General features: G+C 38.2%; 1 protein-coding gene across 9 annotated transcripts in view; it reads left to right on the forward strand.

Annotated features, from left to right (window-relative positions):
- The window catches only part of LOC135221957 (sodium-dependent noradrenaline transporter-like), a 399,359-nt gene that overhangs the window by 380,489 nt on the left and 3,068 nt on the right, over positions 1 to 15,802 (forward strand). For 8 of the 9 annotated variants that reach the window (XM_064260008.1, XM_064260007.1, XM_064260006.1 and 5 more), the window contains 8 exons: positions 1,510 to 1,720; positions 2,004 to 2,295; positions 3,265 to 3,336; positions 3,887 to 4,001; positions 5,057 to 5,307; positions 7,029 to 7,226; positions 7,521 to 7,703; positions 10,259 to 10,378. In XM_064260008.1, the coding sequence (XP_064116078.1) occupies positions 1,510 to 1,720; positions 2,004 to 2,295; positions 3,265 to 3,336; positions 3,887 to 4,001; positions 5,057 to 5,307; positions 7,029 to 7,226; positions 7,521 to 7,703; positions 10,259 to 10,378 (1,442 nt within the window). The remainder of the gene's footprint in view (positions 1 to 1,509; positions 1,721 to 2,003; positions 2,296 to 3,264; positions 3,337 to 3,886; positions 4,002 to 5,056; positions 5,308 to 7,028; positions 7,227 to 7,520; positions 7,704 to 10,258; positions 10,379 to 15,802) is intronic. The other variant, XM_064260011.1, reaches the window with a different exon arrangement.

Genomic DNA, 15,802 nt, shown 5'->3' on the forward strand with positions numbered 1-15,802 from the left:
CCTCTGTGTCAAGTAGGGAGAAGGGCTATCTATCATTTAGATGTCTTGTTGGATACCTGAACTGATCCTTCGTAAAGCCTGATCCCTAAAACTACCACGTTGTAACTATATAGGTCTGTGGTCCCTGCGTTGCCCCTGGTGTTGCTTTCCCAATTACGGGAAATCCACCTTTCTGGATTCTTGGCATAGAGGAGGTGGTGGCGTAATAGTTTTAATTATAAATATATATATATAATATATATATATATATATAGATATATATATAATATATATTATAATTATATATTATAGATATATGAGATAGATATATATATATATATATACATTGAGCTACAAATGTCCTTTAATATCTAATCACTCTACCTCGGAATTAATATATTTTCATATATGCTTAACCGAAGGGGAATTTTATTAGGCGATAATAGAATTTGCGGCGCCCAGGCGCGAACCCAGGACACCATAAAAATCCAGGAACGTCAGTGAAGCTTTTACCCACTCCACCACCGCAAGAGGCTACAAATTAATGCCGTCTCCCACCCTCAAATACCTTTCGCGCTCAGGTATTCGCTGATTTGGAGCCAGCATTAACCCATCTCGACCTCGGTAGTCTTGTAGTGCTTATGACAGCACATAGCCATTAATATAAGTCATATCACATTACCGTGATTCATATACATACATCGAGCTCGATGTATGTATATGAATCATGATGATGTGATATGACTTATATTAATGGCTATGTGCTGTCATAAGCACTACAACACTCCCGAGGTCGAGGTGGGTTAATGATGGCTCCAAATCAGCGAATACCTGAGCACGAAAGGTATTTGAGGGTGGAAGACGGCATTAATTTGTAGCCTCTTGTGGTGGTGGAGTGGGTAAAAGCTTCACTGACGTTCCTGGATTTGTATGGTGTCCTGGGTTCGCGCCTGGGCGCCGCCAATTCTATTATCGCCTAATAAAATTCCCCTTCAGTTAAGCATATATGAAAATATATTAATTCCGAGGTAGAGTGAATTAGATATTAAAGGACATTTGTAGCTCGATGTATGTATATGAATCACGATAATGTGATATGACATTTATATATATATATATAATATATATATATATATATATATATATATATATATATATATTACGTATATATATATATATATATATCTATATATATATACATATGTGTGTGTATATTAATATAATAAATAAATTATATAATAATAATATATCTCTTATATTTATATATGTGTGTGTAAGTATGTATGTATGTATACTTATGTGTATGTATATACGAGTATAAATAAAGGTAGAAGCCACGAAGGAAAGTGAAACACTGGAGTGTTACGAGATCTTTTGACAGTCGAAAGATCTCACAGCACTCCAGTGTTTCACTTTCCTTCGTGGCTTCTACCTTTATCTTTATATTCATCATATTCCAAATTTTCATGATTCCGGTGGACATATACGAGTATCTTTACAACCACTTAAAAACCGAACAACATCCTACAGGCATCGGCGTAGGCATGGTAGCCGCATGCTTCATCCTGATGCTGTATAGTGGAACGGTGTTCTGTTGGTCCATTCTGTACTTCTTCGACTGTTTCCAAAAAGAGCTTCCTTGGACGCACTGTCTTCACAATGTCAGTCAATGCAGTGAAGTGGATACCATCAACAGGACAAGTTTCGAAAACGTCATGATTCCGAGCGAATATTATTTTCTGTAAGTATATGTCTTGCTTCCACTTTGAATATATTATTTCAAATGTTAAATGAACCGGAAAAAAGAACTGTTCGCGAAATGTCGAAGGAATCTCTTGACATTTTCGCCTTCAAGTCTCGCCATGAAAGTCAAAACACTAACATTCATCAAACCGTAGTGATCATGTATGTAATGAATATCATTTTCACCATAGGAAAGTGTCCAAATAACCTTAGAACTGCAACCTCGTTGCAGGAAAATCATCAGTGGTGGACTAAGAGATTTTTACATTTGCTTCTTTCAGAACGAAAATCCTCGGGGCATTCAAAGTAGATGAGGGAAACGTTCTAGGACTGGAACTGAGCATCAGCCTCTTGTTCCTGTGGCTTGGTATCCTCTTCTTGCTGATGCTGGGAGATCCCTGGGGAACTAGTATGACCTCCAAAGTTATTGCCCTTGTGCATCTGTCACTGCTCTTTGCCATAATGATCATTGGTCTCCCCCTGACGAATAGCGGGATGGGCCTCAATATGGTGCTACACATCGATTTCGACGACTTTGCAGAACCGAGCATATGGATGGATGCTCTAGGCCAGGTGGGCTGTCCGTTTCAGCGTTATGGGAAATTTTTAAGCAAATTAATGAATAAGCTAATAAGAAAATCAGTGGTGGATCTGAAAGGATTCTTGAAAAAATTTGTGAAATTGTTTAAAAGGGAAATGTGCTTTAGAGACCATGGATAAGTTTCGGCGGGATTCTCACTGAACATTTCATATTTCTGTGGTGCCAAGGATTATTATACTGAAATTATTACACTGATAATAATTTCTCAGGTTATTACAACGTCAATTAATTTTTTTTTCATTGATTAAAGAGATTTAAAAGTTATATCACACATCATATTAAGTTCCCGTGTTTCAAGTAAAAGTTATTTTTCTATTTAAAACGAAAAGCAACTTTTCTGCTAATTTTTGAATCACAGAAGATACAATGGCAATAGCCTTTATCAAGGTTTACTAATTTATTATCATTATCATTACTATAATTATTATTAAAATATGTAAGGCGATTGCCGACAGTTCTATATATAGGAGCGCCTCAGTGGCGTGGTTGGTTTGGTGTTTGCTTCTCACCTCGGTGTTGGCGAGTTTGATTCTCGGCCATTCCATTGAGGAGTGAGAGACGTGTATTTCTGGTGATAGAAGTTCACTCTCGACGTGATTCGGAAGTCACGTAAAGCCGTTGGTCCCGTTGCTGAATAACCACTGGTTCCATCCAACGTAAAAACACCATACAAACAAACAAGACAGTTCTATAAAATTGAAACTGAGCAATGACTGTGGTTTCACTGCGATTCCAAATTGGACTCTGGCTAACTTTTCATAATTGTAATAAAGCAGTATGTATTGTATAGGTAATCGCCATAGTATTCAGAATTCGATTATAATCCAAATTCTTCCCGTGTCAAAATTGTTCGCATAGGAAGATATTATCCACTTGGCATTTAGCGAAAGAGGCCATCGCCCGGCAAGGAAACCAAATTCATATAGTCTTCTTCTTCTCAGGTGGCATGGACTCTGGGACCAACCCTGGGACTCTTGATTGCGCGGGCAAGTTACAAGAGCTTCAATGATAGAGTGGGTATACAGTTGGCAGTCTTTCTTCATATTCGTGAAGCCTCATTAGAATATTAAGAATAACACTAAGAAGAGAGAATGTATACTGAAACATATGACTATGATTAATGATAACTATACCCTATAGGTATACTCGTAGTTATCTATACCTATAGCACTGTTGGCATAACTGAAGGGTGTTTGCGGCGTCCCTTCGGCTCTTACCTTTACTCACTTAATTTATCTTCCAACAACTCCAGCTCCCTCTTTTCTACTCTTGAAAATGCTGAAAGGCCGAAAGTGCACCAGTGCTTCTTGGCCTCTTGAGTCTGAATTTCACATCAACAAAAAAAACAAAAACAAATATCTATTAGGAAGAAGCTGGATGTGAAATTAACAGCAGTGCTTCCATAATTCTAAATTAAATATTATTGTTGTTGTTGTTTTTGATGTTGTTGTGGTGTTTACTGAAATGTTTTATCAGCTAGTTTTATAAATTTTTATTATTAATAAACATGAATATTTTATTATTGTTATTATTATTATTATTATTTTAGCTTTTCTCTCCAAGATAAAGCTGGACGTGTATTCAGCTGTGATCACAAACATCCTCGTGTCCCTGATTGTGTTAATCGCCTTGACCCCTTACCACGGACACCTGGACAGCCAAGGAAACGTCGACAAAAGTTAGTCACAGAGAATTACTCTTCAGTTGCTGAAAACGTCATTTACAGACTTAAACGTTGGGATTACAACATTAATGTAACTTACAGCTTTGTGTGCGGAGACCGTGTCTCTTAATCCATATTGGCAGATGGGCAGTGCTTGAAGATTGTAAGCATGATCCCTAAATGTGTGCTCATCTTCAAAGATATCTTTAATAACCTGTTTTGTAAACTTGGATAACCAAAGTAAATGTAAACCCAAAAGACTCGTATATGTTATCGCTATTATACGTCGTTTATGTACAGAACTGGATCATTTCCAGGCCTTCAAATTTAGGTGAATCTGAGTGTGAAACTGTATTATATTAAAGCAAATTTTTCTTATAATGTTATATGAAATACCTTGCCATAGAACCTTCAGCTATAACTGTCCACCAGCGTGTAGCAAACATGTTATTCCTACATCTAACTTGATGTTTCAAAAACATGTTTCTTGTAGTTTTTCCTGAAATGTCAGGTTATATTGACACTGTGCTAGTGAAGATGAGTGTAAGAATAACACGACGACGCGTTGGTATACAGTTACAGCTGCAGCTTCTATAGCAAGGTATTTAGGATGTCTTTACAGGGAAGAATTGCTTTGATTTACTTTGAAGGCCGAGAAATGAATAATTTCTCAACATAATCGAATATATAATCCTGATAATATCTATTTTGCGTTTGCATTTAATTAGGTTATTTTCAAAGTTTACAAAATAGGTTCGTAAACATATCTTTGAAGATGAAAGCTCACTTAAGTTTAATGTACTATTCAGTATTCAAAGACTACCCATCTTGCAACAGGGTTTAATAGCCACTGTCTCCCGCACAAAGCTGCAAGTGTCATTAACTTCTCATTTATCCGCTTCGCCGCTAGGCGATGTGCAATAGTATTTGGATGTACGTACGTAATAGCTAGGACAACTTCTTGTCATTATATTTCAGTGAACGGGGCTGTTTGCCTAGAAAGTGGGTGTTCATTCGCTCTGCCTGACAGTCAAACAGATGGTATTGTTGTTGTTGCCTTCTCTCCGTAGACCCTGGGTACTTCTTCGTCATATCCTCTTTCGCCCTGACGAAGCTGCCGGTGCCTCAGCTGGGAGCCGCCGTTCTTTACCTGATTGTCTGCAAATCAGCCCTCGAGAACACCTTCATGCTGGCCTCGACCGTCGTCATCAGCGTGTCGGATCTTCTGCCTTCAAAATGGAGGACGGGAGGTCGCAAGTTCTTGTGCCAGTGCGTCATCTGCCTCTTGGGGTTGGCTTGTGGATTACCTTTCGTGATGACGGTAGGTCAATTGTAATTCTCTTGTTTGGTTGTAACGTGATCGAGATTACGCTAATTGTGGAATCTGTGTGAACAGAGATATTATTGTTGAGATTGTGAAGTTGTTTTATACGCTTAGAAGGGCAACTGATCTTCATGTAAAAGAATCAGCACTCAGTATCTTTTTAAATGTATCATCTCTTCTGTGTACCTGTGAGAATAGATCATATAGAATAGAATGTAGAGTTTAGGCCAAAGGTGGCATATGAGGTCATTCAGCGCTGAAACGGAAGTGGAAAATAAGATGGAAGAAAGAGGATATGAACGGAAGTACAGCAAAAGCAATGAAAGAGGTTGCAACTAGGGGCCGAAGGGACGCTGCAAAGAACCTAAAGTAATGACGGCACTACCCCCTCCACGGTAGCGTATCTGCGAGAATGCAAAACTTCCACGCAAGCGACACAGCAATGCACCTTATATCTATTTATTCTATAGCGAGGCACTTGAGAGGCTTCACAAATACGGCCAACGGCTTTCTTGTTCACTCAAAGTAGACAGATTCTGAAGCCAGGCAAACCATTTCCTTTGTATTTCTGTTAGTACAACTAAGACTGCATTCAATTTAACGTTTATGAAGTCCAGAATCATTTCTCGCATAACAACTCAAAAGCCTGGTTAAAAAGAGACATTAAAAACCATACAGAAACTGAACAAGGAAAGAGTTAAACAGCATTTTTCAAGTCTGCTGTTCTTATTCATTTTTTTCTTATGCTTACACGACACTGCTCATTGATACTCACTTGGAACAGTGACATTATAAATCTCAGCCCCACTCCCCAGTTGACTTTGGTTTTATTTCTCGACAACGAAGAAGATCCGCAACTGAATAGTAATGGTACAAAAACAGTAACGCCTGAGGTGAATATCAGCTTTTCCCATGAGGATGATTCACATACCAGGACACGAAAGTATGTCCAGGCCTCATATGTTTTCAAGTACGTCACCAGCAATCAGTGAGTCACTTTGGAAAGCCATCTCGTCCAGAGCCGTATATAGAGATATACGGCTCTGATCTCGTCCTTTGGGCAAAACAGAGAGGAGCTTTTTGAGGTTTCAAATGTAACAGGTGAATCATCATGATTGCCAATAGCAGTGACAGTGCAACACTAGTATGTGATACTTTTAGGTAGAGCAGAGCAAACGTAAAATTTCCCTCCAGTCACCATAGAGAATGAGTGGAAGCATAGCTTCGTAAAACCTGAAGCAATCACGTACAGGCAAGATAAAGAAAGCTAAACGCTGTATCCATGAGCAGCAACAAGAATTACTGCAGCTGTCAGAAGGAACTAATTCCGATTGTAGCTCCAAGAATCTTTGATGCAACTTCAAACGTCATGAAGACTGAAACTTATTCTCATTCTTGATTGCGAGTTACTTAAACACTGCAGTGGGTAAGTTTGCTTCTTTTCTCTTCTTCCTAATTAATGTTTTATTTATCCTCTCAGATACTTAGAAGAGAGATTAATATTCTTATTTATAACTGAGTGTACTGTATTTTATCAATTCTACTTATTTTCCAGCATTGAGCATTATATAAAGAAATTATGCCAGTGTTAACACTTATTTCCAGAGAATAGCAGTTTTCAAAATAAATTTCATGCTTAACTCTCGTCAGTGTTCCAGCTTTCCTTTCACAATGAGAAAGATTTCCACCCGACTAAATGTCCCACTTGTTCTTTCCAGGAAGGTCTATATCTCTTGAGAGTTGTGGACACTTATGTTCCTGGGATTAGTGCCATTTCATTGGGCTTCGCCGAGGTCTGCGGATTGGCCTACATCTACGGCTCGACTCATATCTGCAACCACTTCAAAATAATGATTCGAAAATCGATCATATTCTTCGAGTATTTCTGGAAACTTCTGGTTCCCGCTTTTCTTCTGGTGAGAATAAGTATTCAGTCGGTCGTTTATTGCCTTGTCTTTTGCCTTAAGTACTAAAAGGCAATAGCATAGCTGGAACTTTCAATATCGTCGTTTATTTAAATGTTCTTCTAAAGAGGTAAAATTTCTGACGTCAGATTGATTGATTGATTTGTTTAGAAATAAATCCTCTGGTGTTACAAATAACAAAAGGTCATCGATACCGAAAAATGAGTTCGTGAAATCATTTAATTGTTTACATGCACACAGTTATAGAATGGTAAGAAGCCTACAAATCCTCTTTCTCTCTTCTAGGCATTGGCGGTGTGGGCTCCAGTGGATGGCATCAACTGGGATTCCTATTGGCACAACTGGACTCACATCCTCATTCCACCTTCCAGGGAGGAAATGTATAACACCTTAGGCGTTGTTCTGGGTCTCATACCACCGGGACTGGCCATACTGTGCACGATTGCGCAGATATTTTCGTATAGGAAGGTACTTTAAATCTATGGACACTTATTTTCATAAATCATTTCCCTTTAGGATATCTTAATTTTCATAGCATCAAGCTGAGTGAGCACCCAAGAGTCTCTCCTCACTAATGGCTATAACTTACAAACCTTTACTTTTGATCTGCAAAGTCATAATACATGAATTAAAGCCTCGTCTGTTCATCCCTTTGATGATGTACTGTTAAATTCATTTAAGTATTGTTTAATTGTTGGACAAAACTAGCGCCATCTCTGCGCTGCAAAAGTAATGACCAGGGTTTGTCACCTAACTCTTGAACTCACTGTACGTATGAGTTCATTTTTTGTTCAAATACATGGCTTATATTTTCTCAATTTTATCACAACACTCAGGTTTACTAATGACCAGTTTTGACGTGGAATCTCTATTCACAAATACCCCCGGTGGGGGAAACTATAGATATCATATTGATTGAGTTATTTCGTGAACCCGGTTCCATTTTTAACCATTTTAACAGGTCTCATTTTAAAACTAAATTAGAATTAGCAGTGTTTTTTAAGTTTTTTTTAAGCTTGTTAAACAATCAGATGGTTTAGCCATGGGCTCTCCTTTGGATCCGACATTGCAAACATCTTGAACAGCATGCTTGATGATTGACCTATCAGGTTTTACTTTTTTTTCTTTCTTTCTTTCTTTTTTACTGAAGGTATGTCGATGACACATTCGTATTATTCAGGAGAAACTCGGATGTTGACTTTTTCTAAACTTACTAATTCTCTACCTAACAATATTAAATTGACGGTGGAACGAGAGGAAAATGGTCAACTACCTTTTTTGGATGTACTTGTAACAAGAGAGAATGGTTCTTGTAACATTTCCGTTTTTAGAAAGAAATGTGTCCGGGTTTAGGATCTAATTATTACAGCTCGTGTTTTTATCATTTTAAGTTTAATTCAGTGTCATCTCTTCTCCATAGGGCATTTTTATCACATCAAACTGGTAATTTTTCAATCAGGAAATGAATTACGTTTTGGAATATTTAAAAAACAATTGCTTCCCACAAAATTGTTTTATAAGAAGCCTCGTAGTTTTATTTATAAGAAGTTTTACAACAGTATAAAACATTTATCAGGGTACCAAAGTTAATCATTTATGCTAAGTTTCCATTTTTACATGGTGACTCCTTCAGAAAAAGGCTTATCCAGATTATATAAAATCATTATAGCACAGTCAGTGTTAAACCAATACCGAAAAATCTCTCAACCATTGGATCTTTCTTTGAATATAAAGATCGGTTAAGTCCCTTCTTGACCTCAAATGTATTATATAGATACACTTGCCCAGAGTGTATCTTTGGGACATATGTGGGATCTACGAAGAGTTTACTGGAGGTCGGAATCGATTCTCATCGTGGAATAAGTTTTCGCACAGGAAGTAGACACTCCAACCCCGAGAATTCGAACATCAGGAACCACGCAAAAATACGCTAAACCATTATATCGAAAGAGACTATTTTTGCATCATAGGGCAAACGCAAATCCCCCACGAGCCACCCATTCTGAGAGTCGTTGCTCATTGAGCAGCTAGTTCCCCAACTCAACTCCCAAACCCCTTCCATCCAACTGTATCTAGCTAACAGGACCCTTTTTATTTTCTCTCCTCTCATTCAGTTTTCTTTCCTTTGGTCGGATGTCTTAACTTCTAAAATATATTTTTTTCATTGTAAGTTTTAGTCTTTTTGCTGTGTTATGATTTTTAACACATTTGATATTGTTTTAGAATGTTATCGTATTTATTGATAGATTCGCAGATGATGTAATAAAGTTCATATCATGAAATGTAGGAGTAACGAAAAAACAAATGTAAAAATTAGCCTGTTTCCGTAGTCAACCCATGAATACTTTTTCATTTCGTTTTCTCCTGCCATATTTTACACTTATTTATGCATTCCAAAAGATATTTCGAGATATCTTCCACTATTATCGTTATCATTATTATCCTCACTTTTCGGCTTCTCTCTGTGTTGGTTGGTAGGTCGCCTCACTGTCTCGGTCTTACGTAAGAGGTTTCATTCGCCGCCCTTCTTATTTCAAAAGACTAAGCCTCTTCCTCCCTGATAACCTGTCAGCCACGTATGTCCCATATCTAGACTACCTAAAACACGAATGCTATTGCTCCCTATTTATTTTCAGTTACAACAAGAATTCAGCTGAATTGGGGGTTTACTGCTGGTTTGAATATTACTCCTTCATTTATATTATTCTCATTTACTATTCCAAGACATTAAACAGTCGGTTTTCCCATCTTTTATCAAACCTATCTAGAATTCAAACCTAGAATGTGATTCTTGGAGGCAACTCTACAATTTCTGTAAGCAGGCAAAGGGTCAGGTTTTTATTGCATACTTTTTTCTTTTAACTTTTGTTACCAGACTTTAAAGATCAACGATATCCAACATGAGGAAACTTTCTGGTGTTTCATGAGCCAAAGATGCAGGAGGTATATGAAGTCCAAATAACATTATGCCCTAAAAGACTGACTAAAGGATCTTTGTTTACGTCTCTTCTTCTTCCCTATAGAACCTGAAAGCCCTCGTTACACCCGAAGAGACTTGGGGTCCTGCACTTTACCAACATCGCGCACGCTACACTGCTGGCATACGACGAGCGAAGTGCAAGGCTCCTTACCTTGTTGTTGAGGTAATTCAATTACGTTACGGATTATGGTGGAGAAATGAGTAATGGAGTAAGAGCCAAGACTCCCATAACGTCAACGGCCGAGTGTCGAAAATATTTATATGATTATTATTATTGTTGTTGTTTTTGCTGTTGTGTACATACAAACGCACTTAAACTCTTACACTTTCACGTACGTTTTCCGATGCCATAGTACTTACGACTGATTTCGAACAACTTGACGTCATCCAGGAAGTTATTACATACCCCCTCGAAATGATTACCTTTCGGGAAAAAAGGAGCTTGAACGGTTTCTACGGGCACACCGGCAACTCGGAGCTCCTTTCTTCGAAAAGTTAATCATTTCGAAACAGTTACCTGATGAAAATGTGTACCGCAATACATCAAATTCTGTTCACCCGTTTTGAATTGCATAACCCTTGAACAATAATTAGTTTTAAGAAAACGAAAATCTTTTTCAACCACATCATAATATCATATTACAGATGAGACGACTGGATTTTGTATTTTGCTGTTCACAGAATTCATTACTCTTAAGTGATCATTGTATTTTTTAGTTATATATATATTATATAATGTCTGTGTGTGTAATTATGAATAATACATGTGCAAGGAGTATATTTTAGACAAATTTTCGTTAAAAAAAAAATAGAACGAAAGACACGTCAATTATTGATAAGTATGCCAACAAAAACAAAGGATAATTAGGTCACAGCCTATAACAACATACTTAATGGCAAGTCATAATGAAACAGTTTCCAGACAAACACTCTCTCTCTCTCTCTCTCTCTCTCTCTCTCTCTCTCTCCTCACACACACACACACACACACACACACACACAGAGTAGAACAACTTTTGTTTTTGCTGTAGAATTGTTCCCATGCAGTAATCACACGGAAGTTCGGTGAAGTTTTGCGTAATCTGTTATCTTCTTTTTAAGCAATGTCAAAGAGGATTATTTTAAATAAAATTGATAGTATATTATGTAGCCAAGACTCTCCCAGAATTTACAATATCTTTAGTCATGTTTACCTGAACTGCTTTCTTCTTCATCTTTTAAATCACGGTAGAGTATGAAAGAAACTATACTCTGTTTTTTTTTTCCATCTGTCCATCTGCCTGTGGTGGTCGCGCATGGCAACACTGCGTCCCGTGCTTAAATAGTTACGTTATGTCTAAATTTTAGGTAAATAAAAGGATATCTGGGTGTGCATTTGCAACTGGAAAGTATTTTAATAATTTACTGTATGCGAATTACACGGTTAATATTCGAAATAGGATATTATATAAAGCCCGGGACGCAGTGTTGCCATGCGCAAACACCATAGGCGGATGGACAGATGGAAAAAAACAGAGTATAGTTAAAAATAGTAAACTTACCAGACATTAAACCACTAATAGTATCTACTTACGTCGTTTGGTATTTTACGAAGTTACATAAATCGTATTCATGTGCGGAATAAAAATGGACTCGCCCCGTTCAAACCCTCTTTGCAACACATCAAAATCTCTTTCAAGACAGCAACATCTTCAACATCTCTCTTTTTTTCTGAAGAACAGAAGACTCAATTACAAAGTTTAGTATGCTGAGTGTCAGGAATCCGAGTTTGCAATATTGGTTGTCAAGTACACGACTTTCAGAAATGCAAGCAGAAGCCAAGACACATTGCCTACTACTTTTAAAGCGTTTTACTTTTCTTTGGCTGTCATCAGGCTTTTGTCGACACTTTCCTCATTGACATTCACTAGGCTTTTGTCAACACTTTTCTCTCTGACTTTCATAAGGCCTTTGTCAACACTTCTCTTTGACTTTCGTTAGGCTTTTGTCGACACTTTTCTCTCTGACTTTCATAAGGGTTGTGTCGACGCATTCCTCTTTGAATTTCATTAGCCTTTTGTCGACACTTTCCCCTGTGACTTTCATTAGCCTTTTGTCGACACTTTCCTCTTTGACTTTCATTACCCTTTTGTCGACACTTTCCTCTTTGATTTTCATGAACCTTTTGCCGGCACTTTCCCATGTGGCTTTCATTAGCCTTTTGTCGACAATTTCCTCTTTGACTTTCATTACCCTTTTGTCGACACTTTCCCCTGTGACTTTCATTAGCCTTTTGTCAACACTTTCCTCTTTGACTTTCATTAGCCTTTTGTCAACCCTTTCCTCTTTGATTTTCATTAGCCTTTTGCCGACACTTTTCTCTGTGGCTTTCATTAGCCTTTTGTCGACACTTTCCTCTTTGACCTTCATTAGCCTTTTGTCGACACTTTCCCCTGTGACTTTCATTAGCCTTTTGTCGACACTTTCCTCTTTGACCTTCATTAGCCTTTTGTCGACACTTTCCCCTGTGACTTTCATTAGCCTTTTGTCGACACATTCCTCTTTGACCTTCATTAGCCTTTTGTCGACACTTTCCCCTGTGACTTTCATTAGCCTTTTGTTGACACTTTCCCCTGTGACTTTCATTAGCCTTTGTCGACACTATCCCCTGTGACTTTCCTTAGCCTTTTGTCGACACTTTCATTAGCCTTTTGTCGACACTTTCCCCTGTGACTTTCATTAGCCTTTTGTGGACACTTTCCTCTTTGACTTTCATTAGCCTTTTGTCGACACTTTCCTCTTTGACTTTCATTAGCCTTTTGTCGACACTTTCCTCTTTGACTTTCATTAGCCTATTGTCGTCACTTTCCCCAGTGACTTTCATTAGCCTTTTGTTGACATTTTCCTCTTTGACTTTCATTAGCCTTTTGTCGACACTTTCCCCAGTGACTTTCATTAGCCTTTTGTCGACACTTTCCTCTGTGACTTTCATTAGCCTTTTGTCGACACTTTCCTCTGTGAATTTCATTAGCCTTTTGTCGACACTTTCCTCTGTGCTTTCATTAGCCTTTTGTCAACACTTTCCTCTTTGACTTTCATTAGCCTTTTGTCAACACTTTCCCCTATGACTGTCATTAGCCTTTTGTCGACACTTTCCTCTTTGACTTTCATTAGCCTTTTGTCGACACTTTCCGCTTTGACTTTCATTAGCCTATTGTCAACACTTTCCCCTGTGACTTTCATTAGCCTTTTGTCAACACTTTCCTCTGTGACTTTCATTAGCCTTTTGTCAACACTTTCCTCTTCGACTTTCATTAGCTTTTTGTTGACACTTTCCTCTTTGACTTTCATTAGCCTTTTGTTGACACTTTCCTCTTCGACTTTCATTAGCCTTTTGTCGACACTTTCCTCTTTGACTTTCATTAGCCTTTTGTCGACACTTTCCTCTTTGACTTTTATTAGCCTTTTGTTGACACTTTCCCCTGTGACTTTTATTAGCCTTTTGTCAACACTTTCCCCTGTGACTTTCATTAGCCTTTTGTCAACACTTTCCTCTTTGACTTTCATTAACCTTTTATCAACACTTTCCCCTGTGACTTTCATTAGCCTTTTGTCGACACTTTCCCCTGTGACTTTCATTAGCCTTTTGTCGGCACTTTCCCCTGTGACTCTCATTAGCCTTTTATTGACACCTTCCTCTTTGACTTTCATTAGCCTTTTGTCGACACTTTCCCCTGTGACTTTCGTTAGCCTTTTGTCAACACTTTCCTCTTTGACTTTCATAAGCATTTTGTCGACACTTTCCTCTTTGACTTTCATAAGCGTTTTGTCAACACTTTCCCCTGTGACTTTCATTAGCCTTTTGTCGACACTTTCCTCTGTGACTTTCATTAGCCTTTTGTCGACACTTTCCTCTGTGACTTTCATTAGCCTTTTGTCAACACTTTCCCCTGTGACTTTCATTAGCCTTTTGTCGACACTTTCCTCTTTGACTTTCTTGAGCCTTTTGTCGACACTTTCCCCTGTGACTTTCATTAGCGTTTTGATGACACTTTCTTCTTTGACTTTCATTAGCCTTTTGTCGACACTTTCCCCAGTGACTTTCATTAGCCTTTTGTCAACACTTTCCTCATTGACTTTCATTAGCCTTTTGTCGACACTTTCCCCTGTGACTTTCATTAGCCTTTTTATGACACTTTCTTCTTTGACTTTCATTAGCCTTTTATCGACACTTTCCCCAGTGACTTTCATTAGCCTTTTATTGACACTTTCCTCTTTGACTTTCATTAGCACTTTGTCAACACTTTCCTCTTTTACTTTCATTAGCCTTTTGTCGACACATTCCTTTTCCTCTTTGACTTTCATTAGGCTTTTCGTCAACACTTTCCTCTTTGACTTTCATTAGCTTTTGTCGACACTTTCCTCTTTGACTTTCATTAGGTTTTGTCGACACTTTCCTCTTTGACTTTCATTAGGCTCGTCGACAACTTCCTCTGACTTTGGCTTTCATAGCTTTTGTCAACACTTTCCGTCTTTGACTTTGTCATTAGGTTTTGTCGACTTTCCTCTTTTGACTTTCATTTAGGCTTTCGTGGACACTTTACCTCGTGGGACTTCATTAGCTTTATTTTGGACACTTTCTCTTTGTGACTTTCATAGGCCTTTCGTCGACACTTTCCTCTTTGACTTTCATTAGGCTTTCGTCGACACTTTCCTCTTTGACTTTCATTAGGCTTTCGTCAACACTTTCCTTTTGACTTTGGCTTTCCATTAGGCTATAGCTTTTCGACACTTTCCTCACTGTTTGACTTTTTTTTCCCATTAGGCTTTTCATCACCACTTCCTCTGTGACTTTCATTAGGCTTTCGTCAACCACTTTCCTCCTTGGGACTTTTTCACTAGACCTTTCTCCGGCACTTTCTTTCTGTAAACTTTTCATTAGCTTTCATTGACACTTTCCTCTGACTTTTCATTAGCCTTTCGTTGACACTTACCTCTGTGAATTTCATTAGGCTTTATTTGACACTTTCCTCTGTGACTTTCATTAGCCTTTCGTTGACACTTTCCTCTGTGACTTTCATTAGCCTTTCGTCGACACTTTCCTCTGTGACTTTCATTAGGCTTTCGTCAACACTTTCCTTTGTGACTTTCATTAGGCTATCGTCGACACTTTCCTCTGTGACTTTCATTAGGCTTTCATCAACACTTTCCTCTGTGACTTTCATTAGGCTTTCGTCAACACTTTCCTCTGTGACTTTCACTAGACTTTCGTCGGCACTTTCCTCTGTAACTTTCATTAGGCTTTCATTGACACTTTCCTCTGTGACTTTCATTAGCCTTTCGTTGACACTTACCTCTGTGAATTTCATTAGGCTTTATTTGACACTTTCCTCTGTGACTTTCATTAGGCATTCGTTGACACTTTCCCCGGTGACTTTCATTGGCCTTATGTCTACACTTTCCTCTTTGACTTTCATTAGGCTTTCGTCGACACTTTCTTCTTTAACTTTCATTAGCCTTTCGTTGACACTTTCCTCTGTGACTTTCATTAGCCTTTCGTTGACACTATCCTCTGTGACTTTCATTAGGCTTTTGTTGACGCTTTCTT

This window comes from Macrobrachium nipponense, chromosome 3, assembly GCF_015104395.2.
Source record: "Macrobrachium nipponense isolate FS-2020 chromosome 3, ASM1510439v2, whole genome shotgun sequence".
Classification (NCBI taxonomy): Eukaryota; Metazoa; Arthropoda; class Malacostraca; order Decapoda; family Palaemonidae; genus Macrobrachium; species Macrobrachium nipponense.